The sequence below is a fragment of the Streptopelia decaocto genome (genome assembly GCF_964273445.1).
Source record: "Streptopelia decaocto genome assembly, chromosome: 23".
In the NCBI taxonomy this organism is placed as follows: Eukaryota; Metazoa; Chordata; class Aves; order Columbiformes; family Columbidae; genus Streptopelia; species Streptopelia decaocto.
Genome location: NC_138678.1, coordinates 893,275 through 910,506, shown reverse-complemented (window position 1 = coordinate 910,506; position 17,232 = coordinate 893,275). Strand labels below are relative to the sequence as shown.

Genomic DNA, 17,232 nt, shown 5'->3' with positions numbered 1-17,232 from the left:
TTGCTGGTGCCAGCAGGGCAGGGTTTGCCTCCAGATGGCTGCAGCACCGAGGAGGTGGCCCAGCAACCAAAATGTGGGGTGGTTCTTGTCTTGAACAACCTAAAGAGGAACCACAGCTCCTGGGGAGCGAGGGGAAGGCTGCTGCCTCCCCAGGGCTAACACGCTCCACGTTGTCTCTGTCCTGCTGTTGCAGATTCCCCCGGCATCCCCCCGAGCGCCGGGGCCCATCAGCTCTTCCGAGGCTTCAGTTTTGTGGCGACTGGGTTGATGGAGGACGGGAAGGTGAAGCCTGCCCAGTCACCTCTGCATTCGGTGGTGCAGGTAAAGCGCGGGGACGGAGGAGCAGCGGTTTGAAGCTGCAGTGACGCTCCAGCGTGGGGCTGCGGGACCTCAGTACCATCTGGAGCAGAGTTAACAGGCCGCCTGAAGCAGCGTCATCCTGTTTCTAATTCCTGCACCCTGTTCTTTCATTTCTATTAACTGTCGCGTGCAGGGGTCGGCAGGGCAACGCGAGTCTGGTTGCTTTCAGCTCCCCAGGTGGACCCACGCGAATGCGCACGGCTTGATAAGTGTCACCGAAACGCACCACGCTAGGTGCGGATAATGTCAGCACACTGACCTCCACCTGCCTTGTTCTCCTCTGCTCCCTGTCCCCAGTGGGAGGAGCAGCTGTGGGAAGCACAGACGGTGTCTGTCAGTCGCTCTGCGTTGCAGTTACTGCTCAGGTTGCACAAACCCTTCCCTGAACCCTTCCCAGCTCAGCAACTTTCCACTCTCCTCTTGCAGCAGCTGCACGGCAAGAACGTCCAGTTCAACGACGGCTACGTGGTGAAGGAGGCGATCGGCGTCGGCTCCTACTCAGTGTGTAAACGCTGCATTCATAAAGCCACCAACATGGAATACGCAGTCAAGGTCTGAGATTTACCGTCAGAACTGCACTCCCCTCTTAGATTTCTCTTCATCCCCAAAATAACATCCAGGAATGAAATTGCTTCCCCTGCTTGTGTAGGGACTAAAGGAGTAATTTCTGTGCTGCTGGGCATGTAACTGCACAAGCTTTCTTGTCTAGGAGTAGCGGGGAAGCAGCGTTCCCTGCCAGGGAGGGGCCCGTATCTCACCTCTCTTTGCAGAGCTGTGTCAGCTCTTAACAAATAAGCCAGACATAAAACTTTGGGATTTGGGGATGCAGAACTGATGAAGCAATCAGGGGATTTCTAGAGCTTATTGCTGAAGAGGGCAGGGGACAGGGAGCAGCGATGGCACAGGGTCTTTGCAAAGCTCAGCTCGTTTGCTTTGTCCTGTTCCCTTTCCCTCTCCATCGTGGCTGATGCTCATCCCTGATCTTGCAGGTTATCGACAAGAGCAAGAGAGACCCGTCTGAGGAAATAGAAATCCTCCTGCGATACGGGCAGCATCCAAACATCATCACCTTGAAAGATGTGAGTGTAACTTGAATCACGTCCCTGGATTTTGGTTTAGGAAGCGCAAACTGGTCTACAGGGCGGGCGAATGCAGCTGCAGCGCCCAGCGGCACCGCTCAGTGTGTCACTCTGGGCTGGGACGGCATCCCCACAGCCCCTGATTCCCGTCTGCTGCTCGGTACTACAAGTACCACAGGGAAGCTCTGGAAGCGCGTTTGGGTTAACCCCTCTGCGTTTGCTTTGGTAGGTGTATGATGACGGGAAGTACGTGTATCTGGTGACTGAGCTGATGCGGGGAGGGGAGCTACTCGATAAAATCCTCAGACAGAAATTCTTCTCAGAGAGGGAGGCCAGTTCGGTCCTGCACACGATCTGTAAAACGGTGGAATATCTGCATTCCCAAGGGGTGAGTGTGGTCACATCATTTTCCTGGGAAGCTGTCTGGCGTTGCACCACTCTCCCTCTCCTCCTGGGAGTAACTCTACCTGCCAGGACTACTATTTCTTGCTGGTGTTGCTGTCTTGGCAAACCAGATGTGGGGCCGGAGCAGGGGCTGAGAGTCCTGATGCAGCTTCAGACCTTTGTTTTCCTGGGGTACGAGAATGGCCCTTTCTCTGCTCCACAGGTGGTTCACAGGGACTTGAAACCCAGCAATATTCTCTATGTGGATGAGTCAGGAAACCCCGAAAGCATTCGCATTTGTGACTTTGGCTTTGCCAAGCAGCTGAGGGCTGAGAACGGCCTTCTCATGACTCCTTGTTACACGGCAAACTTTGTGGCACCCGAGGTAAGCGCCTGCTTGACCTGAGACCCTTGGGTAGCTCTCGTGTCCCTCCCCAGCCTGTGCTCTCATTTCCAACTTCCATTCTACCCTAGAAGAGGTAATTACAGAAATACCACTTGTCATAATGAACAAATAGGGGATCTCGAGTGCGGTTACTGTGCAGTCCAACTTGTACTGTCCTGATGAGGGGCTCTGCCTTAAGGTGGTGAGACTTTAAAACCCCAGGGATTTTCTAGGCTGCTTCTCTTCCTGATGAACTGACCTGTTAAAACAGATGGGATGATTTTCTTGGTGTGGAAGGAAGAAGAGCCAGCGTGCCATGGGGCATGCGCGCGGTGTCACCGCACGGGAACATGGCTTCTGTCTCACTTCTCATTTTGATGTGCCTGGGCAGTTCCTCTGTTCCATGAATCCAAAATCTGATGTGAATCCCCATCTTTCGTCCAAGACTTTGCTGTTCAGCAGGGCTCTTGGAGCTTTGCCTGCAGACCGCACACAGGGCTCAAGCTGCTTCTCACGAGCTGAAATGAGCTCAACGACAAGAGCTGAACGCACTCTTTTTCTTTCCTTTGCCTGTCGCGTTCAGGTACTAAAACGCCAAGGCTACGATGAGGGCTGTGACATCTGGAGCCTGGGGGTTCTCCTGTATACGATGCTGGCGGGGTAAGTGCCACTGTCTCGCTGGAAGGCGACGTCTGGAGCTGTGACCACCTCAGCCGGACCTGGCGGCCTCGGTCCCTGGCTGCATCACAGGATGGGAAATGAAACGCTCTCTCTTCTCTCCTCAGCTGCACCCCATTTGCAAACGGTCCCAGTGACACTCCAGAAGAGATCCTGTCCCGGATAGGCGGCGGGAAGTTCTCCGTCAGTGGGGGCAATTGGGACACTATTTCTGACATGGCCAAGGTGCGGTTTGATATTCGTCTGCGTTATGTTAAAGGGTTGAGGTCAAGCATGGCCAGTTCTGTGAGACAAGTTCAAGGCAGGTTGGGGAGGGAGGAGAGAGGAGAAAAGCAGCAGTGTAGCTGCTCCTAGGTGTACTGAACTAGTATTCTATACAAAAAGGGATTGATGTCTGGGGACTCTAAACTTGGCCATTGAATTTAAATCCTGATTTGGGGATGTACAGGTGGTATTTCTGCATTTGAAGTGTGAAATCTTCTGAAGTCTAACTTTCTAAATGATGTCCTTAGGATCTGGTATCAAAGATGCTTCACGTAGATCCTCACCAGCGTCTAACGGCCAAGCAGGTCCTGCAGCACCCCTGGATAACCCACAAGGACAGCTTACCCCAGAGCCAGCTCAATCACCAGGACGTGCAGCTTGTCAAGGTACAAAGTCTGGGCTGGGCCTTCAGCTGGTTCCTGGTGTCCCTGGGCACAGGTGTCCCAGGGCTGTGCTCCGGGCGGGTGACGGGGCTGTGGGCCGAGCAGGACGGCAGGTTGGAGCTGGGGGGCTGGGGAGGCGATACAGACAAGCCAGCAGGAAAACCTGGGGAGGTTCTTTAACGGCATGTCAGCACGGGAGGGAGATGTAAAGAAAAAGGTAATATGTTTGTGGGCCTGGCTACTCTGGTCTCCCTCTCTGCTCCGCTCTGGTGAGACCCCCTTGCAGTGCTGCGTCCAGCCCTGGGCCCCAACATCAGAGGGACATGGAGCTGTTGGAGAGGGGCCAGAGGAGGCCATGGAGATGCTCGGAGAGCTGGAACAGTTCTGCTGGGGGACAGGCTGAGAGAGTTGGGGTTCAGCCTGGAGAAGACTCCAAGGAGACCTTAGAGCAGCCCCCAGTACCTAAAGTGGATCTACAGGACAGATGGAGAGAGACTTTTTACAAAGGCGTGTAGTGACAGGACAAGGGGTGATGGTTTAAACTAAAGGAGGGAGATTCAGGCTGGACATGAGGAAGGAATTGTTGCCCTGAGGGTGGTGAGAGCCTGGCCCAGGTTGGCCAGAGAGGTGGTGGCTGAACCATCCCTGGAGACATCCCAGGCCAGGCTGGACGGGGCTCTGAGCAACCTGAGCTGGTGAAGATGTCCTTGCTCATGGCAGGGGGGGCACCGGGTGACCTTTGAAGGTCCCTTTAACCCAAACTATCCTATGACTCAACGATCTCGTAAAGCCATGTTTCTGAAATAACTCTTCCACACCTAAACAAGTTCTCTTGCGCCTTCTCTCCAAGGGGGCGATGGCCGCCACGTACTCCGCCCTGAACAGCTCCAAGCCGAGCCCGCAGCTGAAGCCCATCGAATCCTCCATCCTGGCGCAGCGGCGGGTGAAGAAGCTCCCGTCCACCACGCTGTGAGGCCGGGGGGGCGGCAGCCGCGTGGTGCAGCCGCACAGACTTGGCACATCTGCCCGACACGGGGACGGGAGGTCGGGCGGCCGATGCCAGCACAGGAGCCCCCTCGAGGACGACGTCTCAAAAGGCCACGTGCCTTTGTGTTGCTGACAGACTGGCTCCTCCTCGCCTGGACTGATCTTTGCTGAGAGAACTCCACTGTAAAACCTTTTTTGAAGTGTAAATTGTCAATTTTTAAAGACATCCATCTGTGTAGATGAGAACTAGAGTGTATAACATGTCAAGAGGCACTAAAAAGCAGCTCTGATTCACCCTTTCCTGTGTAGGGCCAGAGATTTGTCATAGCTACATCATTTCTTAGGAGCGATCCTCTCCAACACCATCGCAGCTGGAGGACTGTGGAACATTCGGGGTTTAGGCTCTGGGGTTTTTCCTCCCTTGAACCTTTGGGATCCCATCCCACAGTCAGCCCTGCAGCCTGTGGGCCGGCAGCACCCATGTTTGTGAAGAACTTCCCTTCGCTCCCTGTGCGTGTTCAGAGTGTAAGTTGGTTTCTCAGGCTCCGTTTCCTCCCCAGTGCAGCCGGCAGGTCTCCGAACAGAATAAACCAGGCGTTTTCGGAACGCCCCCGCAGAGGCTGGGCTGGCCGGACACCTGCTGCCTTGGGCTCATTCCTCCCATCGCCGTGTTCTCCCCGTCGCTCCGTGGGGACTTTGTCACCTGTGCATCGGGGATGACAAGGGAACCTTCTTGGCCACGCTGGCTTCACGCCGGCTCTGGCTGCTGCTTTTAGCATTTTGGGGTTTCCTTTCCTTCAGCAGGAACCTATTAAACAAACCATCCTTTTTTTTTTTTTTAATTTAACTTTATTCTACAGCTGGTAACTCAGGGTTTCTTTCTGAATTGTACAATAAATGTGTCATTCGGTTGATGGGTTTTTTTAATCAACTTTTAGCTGCAGAACAAGCGGCCCCGTCGTTTCCCCAGGTCTCGGGGTGATGACTCTCACCCGCCTTCTGGGAGATCTGCAAAGCTTTTCCACCTGGCCCTGGATGGAAAACCAGCCGTGCTGTAGAAGGGCTGCGTATTATGCCACCTTCTCTCAGGTGCAATACCTCATTAATAATTAATTAGAACCAGTTACGGAATAAGGCAGTGATCAGCAGGAAAGAGGCCAGGCTGCTGAGGGGAACTTCTTATTCTCAGGACATTTTAGTGCTAAAAGAAACGAGCACTTGGAGGCAAACTGTGCAAGAAATCAATTCCTGACCCGTTCCGGCTTGGGAATGGCTGGAGCTCCCTGGGTGGTTTGTCGGCAGGAGCAGGGGAGCGCCGGGGACTCAAACGCAGCGAAGGTTCTGCTGTGAATTCTTGCTACTTTGGGCTGGGTCTTAAACCAAACACCCACCCTGCTTGGATGGCAGCTGGTGTTTGTGTGAAATTGTAAAATGTTTTCAGAGATCAGTCAGGAGAAACATGACAACCTTTGCTTCATCCTCCCTGTCGCGGTGCTGGTGTGAGGACCCCAAGGTGTGTAGGACAACTCAGTGCAAGCTCTGTGGGTACAGGGGAGCTGCAAACTCTGCCTGGCCATAAACAATACCCAGGGCTTCAAACCTCGATAATCGGGGCATCAAACCCCAATATCAGAGCATCAAACCCCGATATCGGAGCATCAAACCCCGATATCGGAGCACCGAGCCCTCCGCCTCGCTGGGGTGTTTGTGTTCGGTGCAGCTGCGGCTCCTGCAGAATAGAGTGAACAAGAAGGGCTACACCTTGTGTTCCGGGGTGTTTTTAACCAGGTTGTTTCGAGCGATCCTTCTGTAAGTAAGAATAAATCTTGATTTTTAGTTCCAAATCAACCAAGTGGTGTTACTTTTTTAATTCCAGTGCTCGGTAAAAATGGACTTGTTGTTCTTTCTGTAGGTGTTTGTAACAGGTTGAGTGTGCCCCCCTCGTTCCCTTTCTGGTTTTGTCCTGACAATATTAAACCTTTGCCAAAATACAGTTGAGACCAACTGCTGTCATCTTAACCGAAATTGCATGATTTGAGGTGAAAGTTGGACCTGCGTTGGGCTGGGTCTCCAGTGCCTGTTGGGGGGAGCGAGACGGTGTCCTACAGGAGACCAAATAATCCGCGCTCCCAAGACTTCATTCAGCTTTAACTCAGGACAAAGAGGATGTACAGCTTAACGTTGTCTTGATGTGAAAAGGGACAAACAATGTATTTTAACTTTCATACGTAAGGAAATCCATACAAGGAAAGCTGCTTGTGTTATTTCAGGTGTTGAATAGTTGACTTGACCTTTAAGATTTAGTCCTGTACATCCCTATGAAAGCTCAAGGGAGCAGAAATCCCGGAATCCAGCCTCTAATAGCTGAGTCTACCTGGAATTAACCTGTGCGGAAATAGCGTGTTAATCCACAAACGAGGAGCCTGAAAATAATACTGAGCAGCTCTATATAATACAGCTGCTGTATAGGAAAAGTGAAACTTCCCTGTTTTGGGAGGTAAAACAGCAACGTTTTCAGTTGTAAAAGAGGTTGACCCAGCTGAGAGGCTCTTTTCCTTCTTCCCACTGTGTAACGTAGTCGTGCCTTCCTCTTAATGATGTGGTGCTGACCTCTGTCAAATTAATCGGAGCATAAATAAATGTATTTTGGCCTGATAATTGTTCCCACCATGATTTTTTAGGCTCTTTAAAACCAAAAGCCAGTAGCTTTCTCAGCAATTATATTCTTCTTCTTTAGTGAAACTTCACGGGGCAACTGACCTGGTCTTTAACTTCCCATCCAACTGATGCAAACACCCTTGAGTCCCCACCTTCAAGTTAGTTCATGTAAGTGTTTTTTCCTGCCTTTTTGCCACCGGTGGCCAGTGAACCACGCAGCCGGTGGCCTCCCGGGTGCCACCAGCTCCTCGTGGCCGCCGCCGCCTTCCCGGGAACGTGGGAGGCTTCGGAAATACCCGGCGACTTCAAACGCGTTTGACGGTATGTGGGGCGGATGCTGCGCTTTCATGTAATATTCAACAATTTAATCCCTCTTTGAACGCGCAGAAAACATTGAAAACATTTCAAGGTCGTCTTTTGCAAGTACAGAAGGGGCTGTGAATAAAACCTTCATTCACGCCGTGGAAGCCGGGGGTCCGCTGCCACTCCATTTCCTTGGTTATTAAAACATCAATTTGTCTTACTACTTAAGCTGAGCTAAGGCGCTGCCTTCCTCCCTTTGTGTGGCGCTGGAACACCTGCCATTAGAACTCATTCTACTCCGGAGACAAACTCCCTTTCAGATATGCTTGTCTGAAAATAAATTGACATGTAAAGGTCCCTTTTGTGGAGAAGCGCGTGTAAAAGTGCCGGGGGAAGGAGCCGCTGGCTCACAAAAGGAGGCGCTGACTCTGAATGGTGCGTGTGGAGGGGTCAGAAGTGGGAAATCTGGAGGGCGATGGTGTAAACGGGCTGTCGTGAGGATCGCGCAGCTGCATCCTGGGTTTGGTGTTAGACTGGAAGGTTTGGGGTGATTTTTGGCTCAACCCGTGGCGATAAAACCGCTGCGTTGTCTCAGGGTGAAAGGCTGCGATCCGTTGTTATTAAGAATACCCCCCTTGCTTTTTAACACGTGCAATGAAAACCAGGAGCATTGGTGCTGAGTCTGGTGTCCAAGTGTAACAAACCCCAGGGCTCTGGTGTTTTCCTGCGGCAAAAACGTGTATCGCTTTCAATTGGGAAGCAGTTTTGAACCCTTGGTTATTTATTCTGTCATACAGGCAGCAGCGTGAGACAGCAAAAGTTAAATATATTTAATGGAAAGAACTATTTGCTTTGAGTTCCTCGTACCCTGTGAAGCCGATGGCTCCCTCCTAAGAAACAGTTTGTAAGTAGCTCTCTGGGTCAGGATTTGGAGTGACGCTGCTTCCAAATCTGCTTTGGCACTGAGAAGACGGATGGGTCCTGTGACTGGAGGAAAAGTTCAGTTTTGTGGGGCTCATTGGGCTGCTGCATCTTCTAGTGAAGAAATAACTCACCTCATCATTAAGATCAAGTCAAAATATGTTCAGGGTTTGAAAGAACAAAAGTGAAACGGGCCAATTAATCCTAGATGAGCCGGTGCCACTCCTGGCTTATCAAACAAGTACAAACTTGCGTGCTGCTCGGCTCAAATGCTGTCTTAGTTTTAAACAGCAGATGGTGTTAGAAACCTGTACCAGGTGGAACCTCTTCGGTTTTATGTGAGAGATCAGAAGTAGCAGCAATTTCTCCTTTCCCAAGGGGTAGTTCCTTCACGAAACAAACCGCAGGCTGGGCCTCTGCTTGGGCGTTTATTGCAGAGGGAAAAACATGTATCACATATGTTCATATTCTGGTTTGACTTATTCTGGTTCTAATAAAAGGTACCTGGTGATGGTCTCCATGATCCTCTAGCAGAGATGGAGCAGGAGAAATGAGCTGTGTTTGTGCCTCAAACTCCAGCTCCGACTGCCGCGGTCTATTGGTGTCTTGTCTATGATAGCAGCACTTCGCATGTTTAAAGTGTTTTATAAACATTTAATTACTGCAGCATTTGACTCCAAGCCAGGAATCTCTCATCCATCCGCATCTCGCAAGGCTTGTGAAAACGATATTCAAACGATATTCAAATCACAGAATTGCAAGAAGGGCTGAGTTCAAACTTCACTTAAAGAAACCTCCAGTAGTTGGGATCTATGAGCATCACCTCATTATTTGATCAAAGTCGCTTTTTCTCCCACGCACCAACCACTTGTAATTTTAACACATGTTCTCCACCCCAGCTCCCAGCTCTAGTTTTTAAAAATGGTAGAGAAATGCAGACTTACAGCATTTTTCACTGCGCCCGCCTTCCTCGGGCAGCTCAGGGGCTCAGCCCCTGGTCTTCGTGGGGTTCGTGACACCAAGTGGAAGCAGCAACTACAGTTTAAAAAGCATGCATTGGATTAATAATTCCTATCTGAGCATCTGCCTCTTTCACCAGCTCCCTTTCCTGGACGGTTGTTGAATGCAGACAGGGTGTGCAGTAATAGAAATCTTTTATTTTCCATGAAAAACAAAATAAGAGAGAGCTGTTGGTGGGCTGTGTGCGTGTTTTTGGGGATGCACACAAACAATCGCTTCAGGCTGGGGCAGAAAACCCAGATGAGAAGCTTTTCCTCTCCAAGACACATATGAGCTTGATCTCATTGCCTTGGTGAGGGGTTATTCTAAGCTATCAAGGAGAAAACCAAGTTCTGCAACTGTAATTCTGAAGGCTTATTGCGAACTCCTTTTAATAAATGCCACTGCTGGTAATTAGACCCGTTTAATGAGACAGATCCCCAGTTTCAAGGCCCCGGATCACTCGCTCTCAGCGCAGTGATTTGTGAGCACACGACGAGCAGCGACTCATAAAGTAGAGCAGGATTCCCGTTCCCGCGCTGGTGAAAGCCGGGGCAGGGAGCTCCTGTGATGTTACATTAAAGCTTTTCTCCTTGTGGCAGAGCAGATTTAATCAGACCCGCCTCCCAGTTCCAGCTGCTGGGTTTGAAGGCTCTGATCTGTGCGCTGGGTGCACGCCTAATTATGGAGGCAATTCCCATGGATACCAAGAAGAATTGTCTGTACTGGCAAAAATGATCCCAGCTGGGAAAACGGAAGGAAAATGTGTTGAAATATTCCGGAGGAGACTTCAAAAGTTTCTGGAAATGTAAGCGAAAAACATTTCCAATGTTCTTGCACCCGAATGTGTACATTTTAGTTGTTTTAAAACTAAGATACAGGTTGTTTTCATTCTGGTTTGCAGCAGTTGCTGCTTTTTGTGCTGCCGAAGGATTTACCAGCACAGCAAAACTGAATTTAGCCGCTCGCTTGTTACCTGCAGCCACTTGCGGCTGCTTTTTTACCCTTGTTTTTGTCCCCTGCAAGGTTCCCTCTGCTCACCTGTACAGCACAAGAAGTGTGTTGAGAAAACGGCCAACAGATTGTGTTTCCGTAAGGGCAACACCCAGGGGACGCCTGGCTGGTAATTCTGGTTCCGTCTGCAGCGCTGGCACATGGGACTTCGGTAACTTGCTCCCTTTATGCCTCATTCTTCTGAAATGTAAGAATTTAAATAGCTTATTTCTGTGTAAGTTAATATTCGAAGCGTCTGTCCAAGGAAAAAGAGCACTGCTTAGTTAAAAGAAGAGGGGGAAATAGCCGGTCATGCACTGCTCAGATGTGGAAAATTAAACAAATGTGATTTAAAATTATTTTGCAATTGTTCAGCTGATGTTCAAACTGCACAGAAACAGCTGATTCTTTTGTTTAACTACACAAATACAAAAATCTTTTTGAGGAGTTTTTTTCTTTCACTTTGTTTGGAGGCTTCTGGGAAGAACCCAATCAACTACACAATGATTCTAACTTGTATTTATTTCCCTAATTTATCTGCAGCAGGAGCTCAGCCACTTTTTGAGATGTTACAAGCTAACGCAAACACAGAATCAGGGAAGCTGTAGGACTGTTGGGTTGGATTTCCATCCCTTTCTCATCCAGGGCACCTGCTCCCCTTTCCCTCCCCCCCACCCAGTCTTCCCAGCTGTCTGTCTGTCTCATTTATGTCAATTAGAGACTCAATGCTGCCTGATTTAATTGGCCTGACTTTCCCCTCTAATAGAAAGCTAAGTGCAGGCAGAGCAGGCAGCTCTCCTGCCTGACTGGGGGAGGATTCTCTTTCTCTCGTGGTTGGGAGGGCTGGGGCTCGTTTGTGGAGCACAATAACCTGTTTGTTACAACCACCACGGAGAGGCTGGTGACCTCCTAATGGGGATGGGACCCGGGCAACGATGTCATTTGAAAGCTTGGGGGTATTTCTGAGTGGTTAAGGAATTTGTGTGACTGGTTGCTCACCTCAGGTTGGCTTTTTGTGTGTTGCAGAGGTTGAGGTTTGCTGCCCGAGATGGTGTTTCCTCACCAAGGTCACTAAAGCAACGCAACTTCCACCACCTGCAGCTGCAGAGGGCTCGACCCTCCTCTTCAGCCACTGCCAGAAGCACTTAATCGTCAGTGAGGTTGACAAAGACCTGTGTTTCATGGGATTCACGTGAGGGGCTGGCTCTAGAATAGAATAGAATGGCATGGGCTGAAGGGACCTCCCCAGCTCCCCCAGTGCCCCCCCTGCCATGACAGGGACATCTTCACCAGCTCAGGTTGCTCAGAGCCCCGTCCAGCCTGGCCTGGGATGTCTCCAGGGATGGTTCAGCCACCACCTCTCTGGCCAACCTGGGCCAGGCTCTCACCACCCTCAGGGCAACAATTCCTTCCTCATGTCCAGCCTGAATCTCCCTCCTTTAGTTTAAAACCATCACCCCTTGTCCTATCACAACAGCCCCTGCTAAAAAGTCTGTCCCATCTTTCTTATTGTCCCCTTTTAAGTCCAGAAAGGCCGCACTAAGGTCTCCCCAGAGCTTCTCTTCTCCAGCTGAACACCCCAACTCTCAGCCTGTCCCCAGCAGAGCTGTTCCAGCCTCAGATCATTCCTGGGGCTCCCCTGGCCCCTCTCCAGCAGCTCCATGTGTGTCCTGTGCTGAGGACCCGGGGCTGGACCAGCACTGCAGGGGGGTCTCCCCAGAGCAGAGGGGCAGGATCCCCCCTTGACCTGCCAGCCCCTCTTTGGGCAGCAAACCTGGAAGCAAAGCAGCTCAGATGAAATCTTTTCCCTCCCTCCGCTCCCCCTTCAACAACTGAATCCCAGGAAGCAGAGCTGACCTACTTCTCCCTGGCTCCTCACTGGCGGCTCCCTGACAAACCACACGGCCCCTCTTCAGCCCCCAGCAGAAATGTGAGTTTCCCAAATAAGCTGTCCCGCGGAGGTGACGATATTAAACAGCAACAGTACCATCTAGTGACTTAAACTTACAGGGAGCACCATTTAGAGGGGGAAGAGGAAACCTGGGAATTTAGGGAGGCCAAGCAAGGGCCCAGATTTGCAAATGAGATCTTATCTCTGGGTTAATTTGGATTTAGAAACCAAATTGTGCTGATGCTGCAGGAGTCTGTATTTTGGAGAGCTGTGCTGCGATGCTTCCTTGAGAGAAAGTCCCATTTTTAGCCTCCTGAGTCCGCGCTGAACCCAGCCCTGCCCCACGCTCCCTCTGCTGGTAACCAGCTAATTGATTTAATGTGTTCACAACTTCTCGCACACCCACTCGCGTACACGCCAGCAAATCCTTGCAAACGCTTGAGACAAAATTTAGAGCTATGGTGATTTCTCAGTCCAAATAAATGCGCACCTTTTTGCTCTGGTGAGCCGCTGGTGAAATCTTGAATTGGACACACAAAATAAATAGATATAATTCCATTTATCGCATCAAAACCAGGCCCAAAACGGAGCATAAAGGTCTCACTCCATGCAGATCTGAAATTACATACTCTCCTTCACAGCTGAAGGGAGAAAATCAAATTAGAGTATTTGTTTTTCCATCAAAGGACATTAGTCCTGATACAGGATTGTTACGCCTCGCCATCGTTTCTTGTGTGGGGGAGTTGTCCCTGTAAGAATTCCAGCTGACCGAGACATCGTTTGGAGGTACCTGGTTAATGACAGGCTACAGGGTGTTCTGTGCCTTCGGTGCAACTTTTTCCAGCTGTTTTTCAACACACATGCGTGTGTTACATCTTTCCCAGAGAAACAGGCCCTTATCACATACACAAAATCCACCAATTGAGGAGAGGTGACACAAAACCCAGCGCTGCGGGACTTCAGTGCTAAAACACTCTGTCAAGCCTATTAAACGCCATCGGTACCGGCAGGAGAAATTGCTTTGCTGTCTAATCAAACGTGTCCCCTCTTTGCTGTCAAGAGTGCAGCGCTGCCCTGAGCCCGCTCAGCCTTGCTCGTGGGCTGATGAGCGCCTGACAATTTTCTGGTTTCAAATTAAACAGAAAACTAAATTAACAAATTAATTGTTTGCCGTGTTTTCCCTCGGTCGGTAGCAGCCGCCTCAGGACCCGCAGCCAATCCAGGGCCCCTCTCCGCAGTCCCCAGCAGAAGGTGGAGCCCTGCGTGAGTTCCTGCTATCTACCAAGTGTCAGTCATGTTAATTTTAAATTACTTTTGTACAGCTTGGTGTCAAAACGATTAAAGCATGAAAAGAAAAACCGAACTAGAGAGAGGGAAGTGGGGGGAGAGAGAGAGAGTGAATAATTTACCTTGCATTTACAGCAAGGACACTTGGATTTCTTTAACTCCTCAGCTCTGAGAAGCCTGAAACTTTGATTTCCTCGACTGTAACCTGCTTGGGAGTATTGCCAACAACTGCTCGCAGCACAAAGCCGTGATTTTATCTCAGTTTCTACCCAGGTAAGACTTTTCTCCCCACTGCACTCACTGTTTGTTGCAATCACCAACACAGACAAACCCACCCACACGCAGCCCTTTTCTCCCCTTCTCCGCGCTCCGCTCCCAACTGAGATTACTCCATAACCCGCACGTACTCTGCTAGATAATTACATACTCAGAAAATATTGAAATAATCAGATACAGCCTTGAACGTGCAAGAATTAGAGTTGTAGGATCACAGTGTAATATCCCTGTATCTAGTTCATACACCCAACCCAAGCACATTGTGACAATTCTGGGTTTGGGGCACAGGCTGCTTTTATTTCTCTTCTGAACTCCATCCACAGCTTCTTTCTCTTTCCAGCTACTGGATGGTATAATCTGAGGTCTCTGAAATATCATTTTAAATCTCTTGAGGCCAGAAGAACAGCAAAAAGCTTTGTAAGAGGGGAATTGGACATCAGAAAACGTAAAGCAAGTTTAGCTGCTTCTGTTGATGTTCACTGTGTTTTCAGCTTATACACAGGAGCATCTTCCATTCATTTAAAAATGGGGTATATTTTGGATTATTTGGAAACTTCTTCCTCCTTGGGCTCAGTAACCCCCTCCCTTCCCCCTCGTGGCTGCAGTTCCTGTGACCGTACTCTCCGGCTTTCACTCACGCACGCAGACATGGAAACGTTTCTTTCATTAATAGCGGGATTCCCTTCACATGACAATGTTTCTTCAGCTGCTGATTCACAAATACATCATTTAAATGACTTCTTTTTTTTTCCCATTTGGGAAACTCCTGTAAACTTCCCTCATCCTCCACCAGAGGCCTGGCAGGAGGCTCCAAAGATGAAGAGCAGCATCTCTCGCAGAATCTTTCAGTAATATCACTTCAGACGTGCCGTGTGGGAGTACCGAGTATCACATACTCCGCTCCGATAACCACAGCTTTCCCTGTTTAATATGTGCTTAACGCCAGAACAGCAGCTATATAAAACTAACACCTTTTTTACTAGATTCTGCTAGTCCAGATTGAGTGATCTCTGCTCACTCGAGTAACTTTAAAAATAAAAAACGTCATCAGCTGGAACATTAAAAATAGAGGTGTAAATACTACAGTGTATCTGGTAATTATTTCAAATAAAGCACAATTCTCAACCAGATTATCTTTTTCTTCCCTAAGCAAGCAGGCCTGGCCTTCTCCCTGGCACTGGGGAGCTGGTGTAGCAGCAGGAGAGGGATTTGTGTTGGATCCATCACCAATTGTACTGCTGTATCACTTCCAACTGCAAAATCCTTATGTATCAAGTATGAAACAGTTTCAAATTCTAAATTGCCTGCCGGCTTGACAATTAACATCATTAATTGAACGAAATTCAGCCAGAATAATTGATTCATACTTTGTCACAGAGCCGGAAACTTTTCAAGGTGTATTTTTCTATCACCTCAGAGGGTCGTGCTGAGCGTCCCTGTGCTGGGCTGGGGGTGCAGATGTGTTATCGCTCACGCCGTTCTCAGGAATCACTAAAAACACTCAAATGGGTGATATTAAAGTGACCAATACTGGGGTGGCTGCCATAAAAACAAGAGGACGAACCATGACTTGCTCAGACTAGAGCACACTAAAAGGACATCTAGGAATAAAACACTTTTCCTCAATTAAGAGTTCGCGAAATCAGGGAGCCGGGGGCTTTTTTTGTTCCTATCCAACACTTGAATTTCCAGCAGTTGGACAATAAGAATTTAAGTTCTTTGTTTTAATGTGTTGAGGGGTTTTTTAGGCTTTTGATAATCTTCCCATGATAATTTAAACTATCTACCGGGCAACATAAAGCTTTTCAGTCCAGATTATTGAATCAGCTCTTTGTTGGGAGACACTTTATCCCCTTGAAGTATCCAGGATGATTTATCCTTATGGGACATGTAGACAAAGTGACATTTTCCTAATCTCCTGCTATCTAAACACAAGATTGCAATTACTCCAAAACAACTCGCATCAGGATGAGGTGCGCTGTCGGCTTTTCAATAGCGGCTGTTTATTAGTTTTCCCCAGGACCTGTCCTTTTTATTGAGGGGATAAAGAAAAAGAACCTGGAAACAATCGATTCTCAGCCCAAGTTTTTTGAAGGAGTTGGTTTTAATTTGCTGACTTGCTCCAAAGAAAGCTGTCTGTGTGTAAACTCACAGATCCGCTGATGAGTAATCAGTGAGGTTTTGTGCTTTAATATTTTGATGGTAGAAGGGAAGCAGCACAAGCCTGACAGAGTAAATATATATATATTTACAAGACATTCTGTACTGATTGGAGTACAAAGCCCAGAATAATAAAAGTACAACGAAGAGAGGAACTAACTCGAAGTCAGATATTAAAAGGGAGATGAGGCCTCAGTCAGAGCACAGATCATCTTTAGCTGACCGCTGGAGGAGCGGAAAGCTGATAGATATTTCCCTCTTTGTCCTCAATAGCTGGAGCTGTTCTTCCCAGTAGACCCTGAACTACAAAATTTGGAGCTAAAACCAATGAACAAGACAGCAAAGACATCGGGAGGTCACCCTCCATTTACATTTGGATTTCAGGTATGTAAATTAAGCCATATACAAATTTAGGGAATGGGGATAAGGAAATGAAATGTATGAAAGGTGCCGGGCATCTGGAATGGGGAAGTTTCTATGGAAATGCTTGGTCGCTAACAGGATTTACGGGTATCTACTTGCTATAATGGATCTTTTTCTTCCACATAATTTCATTACATGTTGCCTGCTTTCCCTGAGTAGTCCCAGCATCCCCGAAACTCACAGATTCAGCAGAGGAAGGCAGGGAGGTTTGTGTCAAGAGTTGCATTTCGACACCAGAGAGGATCAAAAATTCCACATTTAAAGGGCGGTAAACTCTGGGAACTGGCAGAGCTGGAGAAATGAACTTGAAAAGGAAACAAGGTAGGGAAGGCAGAGGTAAGTATTTAACTGTTCGGCAGAATCACTAAAGCCCATATCTAATGAACCACACAGTATTTATTTATTGTGCTCGTCTGTGTATTACAGGCATTTATCAGCACGCTTGCTTTCCCTTCCAGTACTTTTGTCTTTTTTTTTTTGGTGGTTTGCATAGACTGTGTATTTTTACTCTTGTGTCATTAAATAATGCAAGTACTAAGGTGCAGACCCCAAAGGCCTCTCAAAGGCCTCCTGGTGGACAGCAGGGTGACCATGAGCCAGCACTGGGCCCTTGTGGCCAGGAAGCCAATGGTACCTGGGGTGGGTTAGAAGGGGGTGGTCAGTAGGTCAGAGAGGTTCTCCTGCCCCTCTGCTCTGCCCTGGGGAGACCACACCTGCAATATTGTGTCCAGTTGTGGCCCCTCAGTTCCAGCAGGACAGGGAACTGCTGGAGAGAGTCCAGCGCAGCCACCAAGATGCTGA

General features: G+C 48.9%; 1 protein-coding gene across 3 annotated transcripts in view; it reads left to right on the top strand.

Annotated features, from left to right (window-relative positions):
* Positions 1 to 6,364, top strand: part of RPS6KA1 (ribosomal protein S6 kinase A1) — a 36,934-nt gene extending 30,570 nt beyond the window's left edge. For all 3 annotated transcript variants that reach the window (XM_082071255.1, XM_082071254.1, XM_082071253.1), the window contains 9 exons: positions 194 to 321; positions 787 to 912; positions 1,350 to 1,439; positions 1,669 to 1,827; positions 2,047 to 2,208; positions 2,792 to 2,868; positions 2,994 to 3,111; positions 3,399 to 3,536; positions 4,384 to 6,364. In XM_082071255.1, coding sequence (XP_081927381.1) covers positions 194 to 321; positions 787 to 912; positions 1,350 to 1,439; positions 1,669 to 1,827; positions 2,047 to 2,208; positions 2,792 to 2,868; positions 2,994 to 3,111; positions 3,399 to 3,536; positions 4,384 to 4,506 — 1,121 coding nt within the window. In that variant the 3' untranslated portion in view covers positions 4,507 to 6,364. The remainder of the gene's footprint in view (positions 1 to 193; positions 322 to 786; positions 913 to 1,349; positions 1,440 to 1,668; positions 1,828 to 2,046; positions 2,209 to 2,791; positions 2,869 to 2,993; positions 3,112 to 3,398; positions 3,537 to 4,383) is intronic.
* The last annotated feature ends 10,868 nt before the right edge of the window (positions 6,365 to 17,232 follow it).